This window comes from Aegilops tauschii, chromosome 6 (genome assembly GCF_002575655.3).
Source record: "Aegilops tauschii subsp. strangulata cultivar AL8/78 chromosome 6, Aet v6.0, whole genome shotgun sequence".
Lineage (NCBI taxonomy): Eukaryota > Viridiplantae > Streptophyta > Magnoliopsida > Poales > Poaceae > Aegilops > Aegilops tauschii.
In genome coordinates, this window is record NC_053040.3 from 35,068,389 (window position 1) to 35,087,192 (window position 18,804).

The 18,804-nt window shown below is 48.0% G+C and overlaps 2 protein-coding genes and 1 non-coding gene across 3 annotated transcripts; 1 reads left to right on the forward strand and 2 right to left on the reverse strand.

Moving 5' to 3' along the window:
* Positions 1-4,407: 4,407 nt before the first annotated feature.
* Positions 4,408-10,185, reverse strand: LOC109781636 (uncharacterized). Its single transcript, XM_073501685.1, is given in 5 exon segments — positions 4,408-5,737; positions 7,589-7,905; positions 8,284-9,195; positions 9,236-9,525; positions 9,625-10,185. Coding segments are annotated over 5 exon segments (2,331 nt in total). The 5' UTR covers positions 10,184-10,185; the 3' UTR covers positions 4,408-5,484.
* Positions 10,186-13,884: 3,699 nt separating this feature from the next.
* On the forward strand, positions 13,885-13,957 carry TRNAR-ACG (transfer RNA arginine (anticodon ACG)). The gene has a single exon. It is a non-coding gene; the product is annotated as a tRNA-Arg (tRNA).
* Positions 13,958-15,333: 1,376 nt separating this feature from the next.
* On the reverse strand, positions 15,334-17,440 carry LOC109781635 (uncharacterized). The gene is made up of 4 exons (XM_073500609.1): positions 16,869-17,440; positions 16,430-16,786; positions 15,923-16,338; positions 15,334-15,839 (listed from the first exon to the last, which is right to left on the reverse strand). Exons 1-4 carry the CDS (start codon positions 17,328-17,330, stop codon positions 15,362-15,364), a joined length of 1,713 nt encoding a protein of 570 aa, XP_073356710.1. The 5' UTR covers positions 17,331-17,440; the 3' UTR covers positions 15,334-15,361.
* Between the last annotated feature and the right edge of the window lie 1,364 nt (positions 17,441-18,804).

Here is an 18,804-nt window from a genome sequence, read left to right on the forward strand (position 1 = left end):
AATAAGCCCGTCTTTCCATATTAACAACACATGGAGATGTTGCATGCCACTCTATTCTCGTCCCTTCTCAAAGTTACCAAATTGATTCCCATGCCTACTTTTAAATTCAAGAGCTAATTATCCATGTCTAAAATTTATGAATTCAAAATTTATTTGAAACTTTCGAGCGGCAATCACAAATCCTGACAACAACAAAAATTGTCAATTTCATGACCAAAACCTTGATGTAAGCTTGGTCTTAAGCATGCCTCCACAATCAATTAGCGGGACTACCGTGAATTACTGACTCCCCTCCATCGACGACACCACTACCACATCATCCCCGTCTCCGAGTCGCTCCTAGCTCAGCCTCGCCGACGGCCCAATCGACGCCTCGTCATGCTTGCAACAGAGCCCCGTCTCTGCCTCGGAGCTACGGCTCCTCTTCTCTCGCAAATCGAATGACTTGAATTCAAAATACAAGCAATTTATATATAGCAATCTCAGCTTTAATCGATTGAATGTCAAATATGGTGGCTTTCTTTTTTTGAAAAGGCATAATGCATGCCTGATTTGCTCTCGCTTGTATATATGCAAGCCAATGGAAATTCAATTAGTGTGTTTCCTAGACCCCTCCATGGTAACGTGTTGTCTGAACATTTCGCAACCAAAACAAAAATGTTGTCTGAACAGAAATACCAAAAAAATTGGATCTAAAAGTTTAATCACAACTAAGAAATCAGGGTGGTGTCTATATGCCGTACCGAGTGTTGTATCGCGGTATGGTTGAACTCAAGTCCTCCGTGTTGTGAGGAGCACTTAGTTCGGGATTGTAATCCAATAATTTCGGAATAAAACTCCCTTTCACCTCGTAAAAAAAACCAAAAAAATAGATCTAGAAGTTTAATCACAAATAAGAAATCAGGGTGGTGTCTATATGCCGGCCCGGAGATAGCATGTGAAAAGAAAGCTTTTTGTTTTTTTGCGGCATCGTTCAAAGGAATAGAGCAAAACACCACAAAAGGGATGAAAGGAAAAGGAGCTTTTTTTTTTTGTTGAGCAACGGAAAAGGAGCATGCAGATGTGTATCGACTTTGTATGAAGGACGAAAGTTGGTCTTCTTCCGAAGGCAGCGCGCGCCGTCGGTGTCATGAGTGCATATTACTACGTCAGGCCCATAGTTGGAGCGCATGCACCTTCTCGATCGATCGTCCATGCACGTAGGCATGCATTATACGCAAGGTACGTAGACGTAGTAGTACGAGTGCTAGGCACGATCGTCGAACCTCGACGGTCGGTCGAATGATCAATGCATGGCATCTGGACGTACGCTCTCCGGCCGTGTATTACTGGGAGACAAGTCGCTGTTGTTTGTATGTATGTATACAATCATACTGTATATACGATCCACGTATGTGTAGTTGCGTAAGATATACAATCTCATTGACTTTGACTTGGCAGCTGTGAGAAAAATTCGACGGCCGGGTTGCGGTGGAGTCGTGTGCGACATGTGCCACAAAGACCAGATCAGATCAAATCAAATATCTTTGGTCTCCGTTCCCCGAAAGATCAGATCAAATCCCTCTCATTTCACCTCCCGTTCTTACTACCTGACTGATGTGTGTCTGTGTGCGCCTGCTGGTGCCACTTGGACCAACGCGTTGTACTGTGGCCGGTGTCTGGTGTTGTCTGGACCTACCTATCTAGACTGATTGTCTGGTGTTGCATGCACGGATGCCCGGCCCAGCTAATCGCAACCTAACCTTGCGTCGTCATCTTCTTCTATTTTGCGGGGGAAAACCTCATATCATCTTCTCGATATGGACATACAGTAGTTTTTAACAAAGATTTTTACAGGTAGCACTAGCTAGCTTTTATTGTGAACAACAAGTTCGTAAGAAGTTGCTATCATGGTACATTATTGAATTTATTTTCACACAAAAAAATGGTACACTGTATTTACCAAAACATCTTTGCTATATAGAGCACGGCAAATTAATCAAGTCAAAGGGACGACCTCCGCAACCCTAGCCTCTTCTCTTGTTTCCTCCCCTAACCATAGGCAAGTAGGGCAAACTCTTCTCTCCAGCCTTCATTGGCGAGCCCGAGGATCTGCCTCCCCTCAGCCTACCACTCTAGTGGCCGATGGTGGGGAGAGGAATCCCAATGACTTTGATCCGGTTAGTACTTCAGGTTAGGAATTTCTTTAGTCCTTGAAGTCGCGCCACTCGAGCAGATGGCGGTGCTTGCGGGCTCTAATCCTCCTTGAGTTTGTTTATCTGCACATAGTCGATGAAGATTCATGCCGTCTCCTTGGGGCAGTGAGGTTATGATTTCTCGTCATGTAGCGAGATTTGGCCTCAGGTGCTTCTGATCTATGCAAGGGTTCAATGGAGACAACTGCGGCTCTAGGGCGTTGTCCCTTAGGGGCATGTGTATGAAGACTTCCTGACTGTCATCGACAAGGTCATACCGGCTCCAGTGGGGAAGCGTCTGCTGCTCGTTCTGTCGACAATAGTGGTCGTTCGGTGGTCTCAAAATTTCTATGTAATTTTTATTATGTATTGTTTCAGTGGATTTTTATGATAGATCTGATCATTTTTCAAAAAAGAAATCATCTTTAGTGTCAGATTATACAATGCGCATAAACAGCATTTTGCTCGGTGCTGCTCTCTTCTCCACTCGGAAGTCGCAGATGCCAGTGGCCAGCCAACGGTCCTCGATCGCCCCGGCCCAACAGCCCATATATACAAGCTCCTGTCCCAGCTAAACAACATACACAAATTCTCAAAAAAAAAAAGAGCTAAACAACATACACTTACACCTAATACAGGTGCAGTTGCTAAAAAAATCCTAATAGAGGTGCAAAAACGTATTCAAGGCCAGCTCATATGGATGGGGTACGCATGGATATCCATGTGTCCATGTCTATATCCATGGGTAAAATTGTCATCTTTGTGCTTCGCGTGTATTCCCATCCCTCCTTCCCGAAATATAAGGCGTGATTCACTTTTTACGGTCTTTGATGCACGACTTTAACCACTAATATATATCAAAGTATATTGACTGAACTTGTATAAATGGCATCATGGTATCTTTCTTGCAAAACCAGTTTACTTCATATGTATGTATACTAATTTTAGAGACATACAATACACGAAAATTATAGTAGTGAAAGTTTTGCAACGAAGACCAGAAAAGTCAAACCACGCCTTATATTTTGGAAAGGAGGGAGCAGTACGTAACAAAGCAAGCTTTTTGAGCCATGGAGGAGGCATTCAAAAAGAGAAGAGCAAAACACCGCAAAAACAATGAAAGCAAAAGGAGCGTGTAAATATCGACTTTATGAAGGAGAAAGATGGACTTTGTAGGAAACTTTTTCTCTTAAATGTTCTTCCGGAGGCCGGTGCGCGCCGTCGATAACATGAGTACATGCATACATGTGATGATATCTCAGGGCTAATCAGTCAAGCCATTGTTGGAGCGCATGCATGCACGTTCTCGAATCTCGATCGATCGTCCATTCACGTACGAGCAGGGGGGCCTTTTATACGCAGCATACCACGTAGGAGTACGTACTTACTTGCTAGGCACGATCGTCGCATGATGGATGCATGGCATCTGGACGTGCGCAGCGCTCTGTGCACCTGTGTATTACTGTGAGACAAGTCGCTGCCGTTTGTATACGTTCCGCGTGCAGTTGCGTAAGATATACAAGTACGTACAATCTAATTGAGTTTTTTTTCACCCGCAAAAAATAATAATTGAGTTTGACCCTTTACCCAAAAAAAAATTGAGTTTGACCTGCAACAAAATAAATCTGATTTGACTTTGACTTGCAGCTGTGAGGGATTCGACGGCCGGGTTGCGCTTGGCCACGTGTCGTGTGCGACAGGTGCCACAGAGACCAGATCAAATCAAATCAAATACTCCCTCCATTTACTTATACAAGGCCATTATGAAAAATACACATTGCATCTATACAAGACCACCAACAGTAATCGAGACAAAAGTTAATGATAATTCCTCGAACTAGCAACCTATTTAATACTTGCATGCACACAGTTATAATGGCACTCCAATCAGCTTTCTATCCCTTCTATGCATACATGCGGTGTACTAATGATCCCGCTAAACGAAAAGAAAAGCCGGTTTACAAAGCAAGACATTAAATTTTACCTTGGTACCTGTAATATGAGTTTGTGGCCTTGTATATAAAAATGGAGGAAGTATATTTGGTCTCCCTTCTCTGAAAGATCAAATCAAATCCCGCTCATTTCACCTCCCGTTCTTGGTCTATGTGCGCCTGCTGGTGCCACTTGGACCAGCTCGTTGTACTGTGGCCGGTGTCGCTACCAACCTACTTTTTTTTTTTGAGAACCGCTACCAACCTACCTTTTTTTTTTTGAGAATCGCTACAAACCTACCTAGACTAGATTATCTGGTGTGGGCTCTCTCCACCGGTTTAAGTTAGGATGTAATCGTGCGCACCTACACGCGACGTTTGAAAAAAAAAAGATGGATGGTAATCTTTCTCTTCCATTTGAAGCAATTCTACAACTAAAGCAGGCATCCATCTGCGTACCTATGGCCGCTAAATATATCAGGGCTTGGAAACGCCACTCCCTGCTGGACGTGATTTTGAGACCGTGCCGCCCTCCTGGATTGTGAGAGAGAACGCCGATCTAATTAAAAGGGAGGATGCAACAAACTTTGCAGCTGTGACTTTGAAAATTCTGTTTCAGAGAAGGGAATGATCAATCGAATCTGGCAAGGGGAAAAACAGTTGCTCTGCTCCTGGATCGCTAGCTACTGTGCTCGATGCTGCTCTGCTATGAATTGAAACTGGATCGCTCCTGTGCTTGTCAACTTTGCTCTGCATCCCTGATCGGTCGAACCAGCGAGTGTCACCTGCAACGTTGGTTTCGCCCTGACTACTGCCTCCACCATGGGCCGTGGGCACTGCTTCTGCAGTTCACACATGCAAAGCTCTCATCCCTTGATTTGCACCGCTACTTCAACAAGACCTTAATTCACTTCCAAAGTAAAGACGGTGTGGACTTCCTGGGCTCTCAGAGAAATACTGAAGACACGAAAACACACACTGCGTTTCTTTTTTGCTTGCAATACAATGGGACTCCATCGACAGAAAACACTTGTTTGCAGCCATAAACAGCGGCAAGAGGCGGATTCGATCAGCGCGTGGAAACAAGTCCAGCTGAATTCGGCAAGCGAATGCGATACAAAAGATAAACCGAATGTCGAGGGACTGAATCAGATCGACTGTATGCACAACATAACAAAACATGTCCCCGCAAAAAAAAACATAACAAAACATGCACAAGGAGCAACATCTGTACTAGCAATCAAGCAACAACACTAATAAACAGAAGCCAGCTAGGTTCCATTTTCAGTTCTGCAACCGCAAAAAGCATCATCCATTCTGCAAATGGTTCCATGTTCCAGCAAAGCATATGGTAGCTAGCTAGTAGTAACTCAATGGTTTTACTCCATGTCATGTAGCTCGAGCTGCCCAGAATGGGTGATGAACTTGTAGTCTGTGCTCCCGGCCCCCATGAATGAAGGCGTCTCCAGCATATCGGCAAGCAGACCATGGAACTTCTCCAGTGCCTTAGGTGCCTGCGCTTCCAGCACCTTCTTCTCAACCTCCAGCCCCATGAGACCCATAGCCCACGCCACCCGTTGAGACTGTACCTCAGAGATTATTGCTTCTTCCTCCTGTGCAGTGACCAGAGAATATCATCAATAAATTAGCACCAATGAAATGGAAAAAGAAAAGGAAACAAAGGGCTCGTTTCCTAGTAGCGGTTTTCCAACCGCAAGAGGATTGGGGATGGGAAAGGGATTTGGCGAACCTTTCCCTCCACCCAATCCCCACTCCCCAATCTCCAACTGGTTGTTTGGATGTCAAGAATAGATGTAACGAAGTCTTGTACTCGTACTAAAGGCCAAAATTCTCAAGCTGCTGCCTGAAACCTACTACTACCGGAAGCAAAAGATAGCACCATGACCATGGAAATGTAATATTTATGCTGTTTTGGCGATAGCTTTGCAAGAGTTGCCGCTGCTGCCTGCTGATGCTCAAAGCGTGAGCCGACCAAAGAATGTCAGAACCACTGTGACCTCATAGCAGATTCTACAACACAACAACCTCTCAATTTACATGCTTATGAAGATATTGCTCTATCATCTTGCACAGCAACAAAAAAGAACTTTGAGTTGCAACAAAAGTCATTTCATACACAAAGCATCGGTAACAAAGTAGTCACGGCAGGGCCTCAGTATTGGTAGCACAGTAGTCAGATGACTCGGGCACAAAAGGGTGACTATTATTCTCTAACATCATAGACATGTGTGGGAAAAGAATATGCTCCCTTAGTCCAGAACTGATTTCTTGGCAGTGATAACATGGGAATGCAGAACAAAGAAGCAGACTGAGTAGTAGAGTTTGATGCCAATGAAGTTTCGGTGTAGCAGCAATTACAGGTTCGAAACAAGTTGCTATTCTTGGGCCCCATCGAAATTTCAGCACAATAACAGATATAACAGTGCGAAGATACAGAACTTTAGCATTTGACTTCAGTTAATAACAAAAGAAAAATATAACAGTGTACAGCTATAATCTAAAGGTTCATGTGGAAGCACCAACTAAACTCGCTTACCTAAAGAATAGTAGAAGGGAAGAAACAAGAACCAGAACAAAAGATTGGAACATATTGCCTTGAGAAGAGGCAACGTACGAGCACCTCTGGTCAGGAGCTCTCCATAGCACAATCTTGCAATTTAAGTAAAAAATGACACCATAATGGGCTAGTCTACACACAAGTGACAATTTGGGGGAAGAGAAGAAACACTTAGCCATCACAAAACAACCAAGACGGACGTCATGTATCCGCAAGAACGCATCATTACATAGGATAAAATGATAGTGTAGCCCCGCATATGTGCAATCTGATGCCACACACTCTTGACAAGCAACCAAATTCTAGCCAAAAAAGATGCACCGAGGGAGAATATAATATAGAATTAGTTCCAATAAGAAAAATGGGAAACGGGGAACTGACTGACCTTGGATTCGGGGTAAATGAAATAATCAAAGGCCAGCTCTTTTTTTTTTGCCTTAACTGACTGGCCATGGATTCAGAGTAAATGGAATAATCAAAGACCAGCTCTGGAGGGGACCTTTCCAAAGCACGTTTTTTGCGGGTGTCCAAAGCACAATCTTGCACGCTATGGCAAAAAATAAGCCATAATGGACTAGTCTACACACAAGCGATAATTTGGGACAAGAAAAAGAAACACATAACTATTCCAAAAACAACCAGAGCATTAGATGGCTGTCACTCATGTATCAGAAGGAACGCATTGCTGCATAGGATAAACTACAACCAAATCACAACGGATAAATGATAGCGTAGCTACATTGGATGTGAATGCTACCGACAAGCAACATACTCTCGACATGGTCAGTGAGTAACCTGATACAACGTACTCTACCAAGCAACCAAATTTTAGCAGTTTTTTCTAGAGAATATCAGTAAATAATTAGCAGCAAGAAAGAAAGGGGGGAAACGGGGAACTGGCTCACCATGGGGTCTGCAGCCTGTTCTTGAGCACGGCGATGCTCTCGTCCAGCGCCTGCATCTCCCGGGGCGAGAACAACGTCCGGTCGATCGCCTCCTGGATCCCTTCTTCCACGGAGGCCTTGGCCTGCAGCTGGTTGGCCATCATCTGCGGGTTGACGAGGCGGACGGCGCCGGAGTCGACCATGGCCTTGAGCTTGACGGCGGCATTGATGGCCGCGTCCGCCTCGAGTTGGCAGCAGGGGGCCTCCTCCCCCTTCTCCTTAGAGGACCGCAGCAGCTCCTCCACGTCGTCGAGGGTGGTCACCGAGCAGGGGCGGACCTAGGATAAAAACTGACTGGGGGCGCTCGTCTATGTAAAACACATGAACATGTTTACACAATCGTATAAACGTATAGTGGCAACTGGCAGAGTTAGAGCTAGCTTCAAAAGCCGATATACCAAAGGATATGAGAGATTCTTCCTAGTATCCACCATCAGTTTAGCCAAATCACTTATTCTGTCCAAGCTAGAAAACCTTGTATCATGGAGTATATTATCTATATAGAGTCCACGTTCATGCTCAAGAGTCACCATATCTTTGTGATTGAAGTCATCAGGATAAAACTTTGCTAATTTCAGCAACTTCTCCTTGTCAAAATGACAAAATAAATCACTTGGGCTCAAAGCAGACATGCATAGAAGCAACTCAGAATTTACCTCATTAAATCTGTCATTAAACTCTTCTCCTAACAGATCGAGCACAGCAAAGAAACAATCAACACGATAATAATGTTCATTGCTAATGCCAGTCTTTTGTCTTGGCTTCTTTGGGTTAACATAGGCATCTTCCATGTCAAGCACTGGAATGTCATGCTTCTCACAAAAACAACATACCTTCTCCATAAGGGAATCCCACCCCCTCATTGGTTCTGAGCTTTTCTAACTCTCGTTTCATTGATTCCACATCTGAATAGCATTTACAATGTCTTTATTCTTTCTCTGTAAGGTTTTTGACAGCTCATTTGTTAAAGCTAATATCATCATCATCATGTGTAAGAAAAATGCAGAATCAAAGGTCTGGAAATATTTTAGAAGACCTCTAGCTTGCCGCCTCTTTCCGGTATCTGTGCCATCTTTCTCGACATATTCTAGTACTTTGACCACAGATGAGAACATCTTGGACAAACCCAACAGTGTTTTATAATGGGAGTTCCATCGAGTGTCGCCTGGTCTTTGAAGAGATAATTCTTGATTCAGTCCAGTCCCCGTAGCAATCTCTCCACATCCTATTGCTTTTCTCACTTCTTCTTGGTGATGCTCACGAAGTTGTTCTTTTCTCTTGCAAGACGCGCCCACGACATTCAGCAAAACTGAAACCATATCAAAGAAATCTCCGACCTCGAATATCTTCTTTGCAATAGCCACAACAACCAAGTTGAGTTTATGAGCAAAACAATGTACATAATATGCTGATTTGTTCTCATTCATAATTTTAGCTTGCAAACCATTAAACTCACCGGACATATTACTTGCTCCATCGTAACCTTGGCCTCTAACTTGTTCAATATTCAGCCCAAGTTGTGAAAATAATAAATCTATGCAAGACTTGAGATAAGAAGTTGTTGTCTCCTCCACATGAACAACCCCACTTATCAAGATATCAGAGAACAACCGCCATTTGTTCTTTGTTAGAAACATCCCTACACTCATCAACTAATAAGTTGAACACACCATCACCAATTTCTTTCATCACATGGCCTAGTACTTCTTTTGCAAAGCACTCGGTAATATCTCTCTGAATTTTGGGAGACAACATTTGATTATTATTTGGAGCATTCTTGAATGCCTTAGCAACAACATCATTTTGCTTAATAGTGTAGTCCATCAACTCAAGGTAATTTCCTTTATTTTCAGAATCTTTAGACTCATCATGGCCACGGAAAGGTTGTCCCTGATGCAACAAGTATCGACAAACATCAATTGCGGCATTTAACCTGATGAGATGCTCATTCTTTTCAGTTTGGCTTTGTCTATTCCAGGCTGCATGGATTGATTGATCTTGCTTTAATAGATCCTCGCAATCCTTGAGTGCTCTGTTGTGAAAGCTGTTACGATCACCGACGTGAGTTACAAATCCCTCTGTCTTGTTCCAACAGTTGAAACCTTCTACTACAAATGCATCGTGCCCATGGTGGCTGTCTTTAATGTTGTCCCTAAACAAATAGCAGCATAAGCAATAGGCTTTGTGCTCCTTCTCGCTGTACTCTAGCCAATAAGCATAATCATCATACCAATCCGGATTGAATCTCCTCTTCTTTTTCTTCTTCCCAATCTCCCTGTATGGAAATTCCAATTTGCGGGGCTGATTAGGTCCCCAAATCAAATACTTCCTTCTTATCTCGTCACGTTGGTTGGGGTGATAATCTGCCATTCGCTTCCTTTTAGCTGGATCCCGAGGGAGCTTATTCAAATCAACTAGTTCAGGCACAGCAGAATTATGTTTTGCTGCAGGTCTTGATGCATTACTTCTGCCACTTGAATTGTTGCTGGTGATAGCCCCCTGGGGCTGGGTGGTGGTGTTGGCATTTGCTGATTTCTTTATCAAATACTTCTCCATTATCTTCCTTCTTCTTCCCTATCAAATAATGGAAGCATAGATTGTAAAAGTTGAGATACAAAACATTCTAGTGGAGCAGACTAGCAGGCCAGCAAAAGTACTAGTAGTAGAATGGCATGCCAGATTGAATTCCAAGTACAAGTAGTGTGTCACACTAATCCTATAATTTTTTGGTAGAACCAACAGTACATGGCTACATGTCTGATAGAGTAGTACTACTGTACTAGTACGAACTGCAAGTTTTCATTTGATTTGATATGAGATAAACCAAGGAATCAACTGAAAAATAAGGACCAGAGTGTAGTCAGGCAACAGCAAGCAAAATAAAGAACTAAGAAGTATCTCTGTAGTCTGTACCTAGGGGAGTTTAGTAGTTTGGGATAAGAAGATGAGGAGGAGCTACAAACCTGCTATAGCCCGACTGGGGGCTGCTCGCTAGCATCGGGACGTAGTACGAAGAGGACGATGAATCGAGTGGGGTCCTGGGCCCCCACTCGCCACAACATGCGTCCGCCCCTGTCACCGAGTGAGGTGTAGCCGCCATCGGAGGAGCCGGAGGGGAGAGAGGTGGGAAGGGAGGAGGGGATCTAGTTCTTTGGGAGTTGGTCTTTGTTTTCTTCAGGGGAGCGAGTGAGAGTGAGAGAGGAGTGAGAGAGACAGCGACCTTATCTGTTGGGCGATCGGGAACCAACCAAACGTGTCGGGCGGGCCGCAGTGCATTGTCCTTGTGGGCCAGAAACACGCTCCCGGCGACCACATCTCCTAGTCCGCGGCCTCGTCGGGCTTCTCCAACTCACGTCCCCGCATAGTCCGGCCGCGTTCATTGGAGTAAATGTACACAAAATGCGGCCCAATGCACAGCAATAAACGGATAAACGTCCGTTTTTTGTTCACCACTGTTCATTTCTGGCTTCAATTTGGGTCGTGTTTGCATCGAAGCGGACATCGCACGAACGGACGGGACGTGCGACCTTGTCCTCTCTTGGCCCGTCCGTCGGGGACACAACGTGCCCACTTTCCCCTCATTTCCCCAAAATCCTCCCACGCTCCTCACTCCCATTGCTCCTCCATGGCCGGCACCCCGAAGAAACACGGCGACTCAGCATCCACCGGGCGCCCCACGGCGAAGAAGAAGGGACCGAAGAAGCCGCGGTCGGAGCTCACGCCTGCGGAGCTCGCACAACTCGACCATGAATCGGCCAAGAGGAGGGCATGCGGGACCGCTGCAGCAGAGAAGAAAGCCGTTGCCGACTACGCCGTCGAGGCAGCCGAGCTGCAAGCCGCGCAACAAAAGGCCGCCGTCGAGGACAAGGAGGCCATCGTCGTCAAGCCGCACACCCTCCTCATGCTAGGGTTGTGTCGACCCTTGCCAGCCATTCTCTCGGTCACTGCCATGGCCGCAACTAACATAGGCTCGTCGGTCGTTCACCCTCCACAGTGCCCGTCACCCAGCTCCTCCATAAGACCGGAGACAACCCATTTTCATCCGCCTAGGTATGATGCCCAGACTCGGCTCTCCACATCGCCGGACGGCAGCGTGATCGTGCCGTCCACCCCCGGCGCCGCACCTGACATCTACCTCAACGGGATGCCTGGGTACAATGACGCCGGCCAGTCGTCCGCCGGGATGCAAAGGAAGCAGCCCCGGTCAATTCCTACGACCAACCTTCCCAAGGGCTGCAACCTGTTCGGCGAAATGCCAATCCCTACACCGATGGCCAACGACCCAGACTACAACGCGTTCATGGAGAACGTCATCTACGAGGGCCATGGCCAGGCCTTCCACGCCGAGGGCCAAGACCAAGGCTACAATCCCTACGGGACCGGCCCATGTAAGGTTGCTTTAGGTGTTTGCATGACTATTTCCACAACTAGCACGGAATAGAATGACTCTCCACTGGCACCCATGAAAACATCTATGCCAGCAACTATTGGGTCGGTCACCAAACAAAAATTACAAAACGGTTCAAATCATAAAGTTACACATCACATAATGTCATGGATTCATCCTCACTAAGGGCATCTTTAATGAGCTCCCTTACTTGTGGTGGTTCATCGGGCGCGGAGCGCACCAATCAACCTAGTAACGGAGATACGAACGGCTTGTGCCTCGAAGAGCCAACGAGTGAAGATGGTCCGCGAAGGCTAAGACTATAGGATCTTTCGCTGCTTTTTTCAGCGGGTAGTTCTCAAGTACGTTGGAGTGCGCGCGCGCGTGTGTGCATGTGTATGTGCGTGCGCACGCGCGTGCCCATGTGTCTACGATCAAAAGATCCGCACCTTGGACAGAACCTTGTTTTTTTCATAGCTTGCTCCACATGTTCTCTAACCGCAAGTGTTACTTCTTTTGAGAGCTCACATACAGTCATGTCATGTTTAAGAAGTTACAAACGATTGTGGCGGCTAGCTAAGCCACACATGACACCTTGGTGTGTCGCAAATTGCTGAGCGTGCAAGGTTATGTGCCTTGTTTGTTGCTTTCTCTTCTCACATGACAGAAATTCGAAAAGCGCAAGACCCAAGAAGCGACGGTTGGGATGGTCAACACAAAACATGAACTCCTATGTTTGTGATGATGGGCTCACTATCCCATGAAGTGTTTGTAAGATTGTCGGTGACCTTATGGACCATCTACTGAGCGAGGAGGAAAACTATAGATGAGAGGGTCTTCCAGAGTCCACTTTCTACCAACTTGTTCGTCAAACAGTTCATCTTGGAGTTGGGAGAAATATCTAAGAAACGCACCAATGAGCGACCAACCGGGATCATGAGGACAGTGCCAAGGCACATGTTAGCACCTCCAGCGGGCTTTGCAAAGATTCATGTTGATGTTGGTCTATCTAGATCAAGTATCGGAGGGACTGCGGCTGCAGTATGCTGAGACTCAAAGGGAAATTATCTCGTTTCTTCATCGCCTATTATATGATGTATCAGAGATGTTGCAACTCTTGAGGCACTAGCTCCGGCGGATGATCTTCTTCTTCACAATGTTATGGTACCCGCAGATTCAAAGCAAGTTGCAAGTGACATTCTCAAAGGAAGCAGGAGGAACCATGCATAAATTATAGCTGAGATTAGGTTAAGAGCAGATAATTTAATTGCACTTTTCGTTTTGAAGGTCAGGCATCAAATCGTGAAGCCCATTTGCTAGCTAAGTTTTCTCGTTCAATAGATCAAGGGTGCCATGTATGGTTTGGCCAACCCATGATTCTTTAGTATCCCAAACTATGTAAACTATGAGTAATAAAGCTTGGCACTTCTAAAAACAATTACAATGCTAAAATTCATCTAAATATATATATAATCCTAATATTCTCAAAAAGAAATTTGCTAAGATCCAGTATCTTGTTTCCGTGAACTCCAAGTGCTTGACTACTACGGCCACACGTAACGTTAATATACGTGCACATGCTGTGTACGGATAAAGATGTGAAATCGAAGCAGCGGTGAAACAATCGTTCAGTTTGTTACTAATAACAGTGAAGTGAAACGTTTAGATGTGCGCTATGCCTGGTCAGATCCATCTTGACGTGGCATTGTCGTGGCCATGGCATCAGCCGTGTATTCTGAGGTTACTGTTGGTTTGTTGTAATGTCAGGTCTGATTGTCAGTGATCACACAGATGCACCCACTAATCCGCATGGTGACTCATGCCACTGGTGCCTGATGGAGTAAGCTTAACATTTCATTGCATTCATTCGGACTCCGTGGCCCAATGGATAAGGCGCTGGTCTACGAAACCAGAGATTCTGGGTTCGATCCCCAGCGGAGTCGACTTTTGAAATGTTTTTCCTTCTTTCAAGAGCTTTAAAAAACAAACTTTTTGGGTTGCGAAGAAATGGGTTCTCTCAACTTTTTTTTTCTCCCTTCAAAACGTCATTACCGTAATAGTGTGGAGATGTTTTGTTTATTCAAGAGCTTAAAAAACAAAACTATTTTTGGTGAGAAAAAAGAGAAATGCTACCTACGGACGTGTACTTAAGTTTACAGGCTGATTCTTGAGCTGGCATGTTTTAATTGGATTAAGGGTGACAGGCCCCACCCAAGTGAAAATTAGGGGCGATGAAGAGCGGCTCCGTAACGATCCAGTAACAGTCCGTACGTGCAGGATTTCTGGAGAAAAAAATGGTTCTCTCTCAACCATTTTTTTGTCCTTTCAAGATGTCATTACCATACATCTCTTATACTTCTTAGAAAAAGAATAACGTTCACTTTCCTGCCTCCTACCACGTTCAGTTGTTGTCTTGTCCGTTTCATCCGCCTCTCCCCCATCACGTTTCGCCTGGTTTTCTCCAGCGATGATGGCGTCTTGCCGGACTTGCCACTACCCCATCGGTGGCCGGCCCGGCCTCTTCCCACGACTCCTCCAAGACAGCGCATCCATTGAAGCCGACACCCACCGCAAGCCCTCTACCGCTAGCTTTCGTCAAACCATGAACCCCTTTAAGGTTGTTCTCCCGATTTGTTCTCTGATTCTCACGCCCCTCCTGATCGCACCTCACCTCCCCCCATTCTCTACGATCGCAGGCAACAGGAGCAGACGGACCCAGGCGCCCGTGATTGTAGATCCCAATAGAGGTGGCATGTTGGGTGCTGCTACTCGCCCCTCGCAAGACAGTGGAACATTGGTCCTCAGGACCATGTATGGCCACAACATCAAGAGAATTTCAAGTCGCACTAGCAGGTAGAAGCATGATGGTGGAAAATGTATTAGTTACTTGTCATGGTCTATTAAAATTTTGGTATTTTAGTGTGTGGTGTCCCCGTCTTTGTAATTGTTTTTGGCACTATTGAACTGTTAATCGTTTAGACTGTAGTCTCCATGGCATGCAAGTTGAATTGAGAACTGCAAGAGACACCAACGATGTTGCGCCGGTGGCTCATGGTTTCCTTACGCGGGCGAGGTGGGAGGCGGGGGAGTTGTAGGGCACAAGCGTAGGGCAAGGCGAGCTCCCTATTGTTTTATCAGTGGTATGTGAGGAGGAGGGACGAGTTAGGTATCAATCCAATGGCTCGAGTTCCTCGCACCGGACAACTGTCTGAGATCGGTTGGCCGACCGCTAGCGCTGGTCTAAACATTCTGCATTCCTTTTCCTTTTTCTGGGGGGTCCTTTTCCTTCTTGTACTATTGCAATACAAAAAAAAAGGGAGAGAAAAGATCCATGGACTTGGACTGTATCACTTGCTTAGCAGAAATATCAATGTTGGTAGCACGACAAGCCCATATAGCAAACCGAGAGGCAAGATTTCGCCTAGACCAGCACTACTTGTGACGCCAGAATCCCAACCGGAGGGCCCTTCCAGCCGGACGTAATCGTACAAGACCCCCATGAACACGGTGAACGCCCTCGCCTGCGTGACGCTGATGGTGTTCTCCCCTTGCACGAGCAGCCGCCCGTCGATCGGGAACTCGAAGCTCCACCACCTGCCGTGCTCGCCGTGCCGCGCGATCGCGTTGTCGTCGCCGAACTCGGGCGTCACCAACACTCCCCCCGCCGGCCCCCTCCCCGTCGCCCCGTTCACCTGCACCTTCAGCTTGCACATGTGCGCCGCCGCGAGGGCGATGCGCAGCGTGTAGGTGCCGCCGGCGGCGACGCGGGGCACGTCGAACCGGATCCGCCGCGTCGTCGGCACGTTCTCGCCGTTGCCCGTCTTCCTGCACCATCAAAAGTTACCGACTGTTTTGCAAGGTACAGAGGGAACGTGGCAGCTCAGGTTTCAGTTAAGTATCAATGGCACCTTGTGACATGAGCGAAGAACCAGTCCTTGAAGGGGTTGCTCACGCCGATGGTGAAGACGGGGTCGCCGGCGGGGTACAGCTCGTCGTACCGCTCCCACAGCCCGTACTGCCTGTACTTGTCCCTGGCGACGAAGAGCTTGCTGAGGTACCTGGGGTTGGGATCAGGGACGAAGAACTCGGCGGCGCTGCGGTCTGGCACGCCGATCTCCCACAGCGTCGGCCCCGATCGCGGCGGCTCGAACACGAGGTCGCCGAGGGCAATGGCGACGCCGGGCACCACCGTTACCGGAGCCGTGCGCATGTAGTCGCCGAGGACCCCGGGGACCCAGGCGTAGAGGTTGTACTCCCCTGCCCGGACGTTGTCCATGGCGAAGCTGCCGCTTGTCGCCGACGCCCTCGTCCAAAACTGGTAGCCCTGAAGCATATGGCAAGTTGGCAACCATCCATGACAATCAGATCCAAAATGTCTCGTGGAATTTCACTGGAATATGTGCGTGCCTATGTACCTTGCTCTCCGTCGCCCAGGAGCCGGGCTGTCCCGGAGCGGCGAGGCCGACGTAGGCCAGCCGGGCGGGCACGTCCTCGCCGCCGCTCGTGTACTTGTCTCTTACCAGCAACCGACCGGTGACCGAGCCCCTCTCGCCTGCCTTGTGGAAGTCCGGCGACTCCGGGAAGCTGTACGGCCATTTGCTCGCCTCCGCCTCCGCCTGCGCCTTGGCGTCCTCCCACAGCGCCTGGAAGTCTCCCCGCTCTGGGTTGGAGTTGAGGTAGATGAACACCGGCCCCATGACCTTCTTCCAGTGCTCGCCGGCCTCGATCCTCGCCACCATGTCGCTCCCGATGTAATGAGTCCCCATGAACATCTGCCATTTCACATGATGACATGAACCAGTTGGGTACGTTTGTGTCTTCCTGGAACACAAGAAAGAAAGAACGAGCACTCACAGTCAACGAGGTGGGGCCGATGTGGGAGGTGAGCTCCCGCTTGAGGGGGCCGCCGCTCTTGATCTCGTTGCTGGGGGTGACCACCCAGAACCCCACAGGCACCCGGTCGCCGTCGCCACCACCGGCACCGGCGATCCAGCCGTGGACACGGTTGTCCTTGTTGTCCATCGAGTACTGGTACTTGTCGTCCACCTCCCCCGCGAACTGTGGCTCCGACGGGTGCACGAGCAGCACGGCCTCCTTGTACGCCAGCGGCACAGCCCGGGGCGCGTCCCGGTCCGCCGCCCCCGGCATGTACCTCTGGATGCCGTCCGAGACGGCCATGTAGTTGAACGTCGTGGGGTCGAGCTTGAAGACGAGCCGGGCCTCGGAGACGTCGATGGCCGGCCAACCGCCGGCGTGCTCGAAGATGGCGTAGCAGTAGAACCCGGAGCCGCCTCTCAGCATCACCAGCCTGATCATGGTTCATGCATGATGGACATCAAGATCGACTTCGAGATCATGATGTCCATGAACTGGGATGATGGAGTGCTGCGCGCACCTCTTGTCGACGTTGAGCGGGACGCTGTTGAGGCGTGATGGGTCGTAGGTGCTCATGAAGGAGAGCTCCACTTGCTCCTCGCTGGCAGACACCACCCTGAATTCGGTACCATCCAACCTGAAAGCGCAAATTCAAATACTCACTCCGTTCCATTTTTATCTCAAGAAAGAAAAAAACAAGGTGTAAAATTTGCCTGCAAAGGTGCTAGCAGTGAGGAACCGAGGATATGTACATGTCGTTCATGCCCTTGGGATAACCCGATCCTGGAAAGTTCCACACTACATCCCAATACCTGCAAATTTTCAGATATAAAATCACGATTCAAATTACATGTGGGATTTGTTAATTGGGCCAGGATTAGCAGCTGGGGCCCACACCGGTTAAAATCAAGGGGGAGAAGGGAATTTTATGGAAGGTTAAGTAGGCCTACGTAGCACCTTTCGTAGGTGTAGTATTATTGCTTAGAAGAAAGTATACTTTTTCCCCTCAAATCTCTCCCGATGGATCAAATTCCCCCTGAACTCTAAATCCGCATAAATCACCCCCTGAACATTGTAAAACCGGATAAATGTCACCCTTGGGTGGTTTTGAATCGAATTGAAGGTGGTTTTCGTACCAAGGATGCTGACTAGGCTGTTAATGACGCTGACTAGGCAGTGGCAAGGAACGGTTTCAGGTGAAATTTCCCCATTTTCTCCATCGTCTTTTTGTCTCCCTTTGCCGGCCGCCGGCGTTAAATTCGTCACCACCGCTGCTTCCCGGCCGCACTAACATCGCCTACGAGCTCCCGGTGAGCGAGCGCACCTTTGTCCTTTTTCTTTGTCCAATTCCTTCACCTGTAGCGTCGCCTCGCTCGAGCTCGAACTCCGCCGCCATGGCCATGGCCGAGATCCGCTGTGCATGCACCCAGTCTACAAGTGCCCTCGGCAGCGGCCCCGCAGCCTCGCTCACACGCTCGCCCTTCCCTGGCCAGACGCGCCGGCCGTGCCGCGGCGAGCGCTGCTTTCTTCCCCTGGCTGGGAGTGCTGCCTCGCATGCGCATGTTAAGGTACTGTTCGTGCTCGTGCGCCTGGGAGCGAATGCAGGGATGGGCCTCTTCCTTTTGCAGCCGGTCATCACGCAGAAGCTCATCGTTCTAGCCCCCTGAAATGTCACCCAGATCATCATCCGCTCGAAAGCCAACATAGCAGCAGTAGCATCAGTCAGTAACCAAGGGACAACCAGCTCGGGAAGCAGACTCGACGCAGCCGCACGCGGGCGCACGTGCGAGAACAGAGAGGCCGCCGTCTCGGGGAGGTTTCCGTTGGCCGCCCGAACGTGCGGGTCGACCCAGACGACGTCTCGCTTGGCGGCAGCCACACCGAGGTTCTTTGTCACGAGCGACCTTCATTTTGG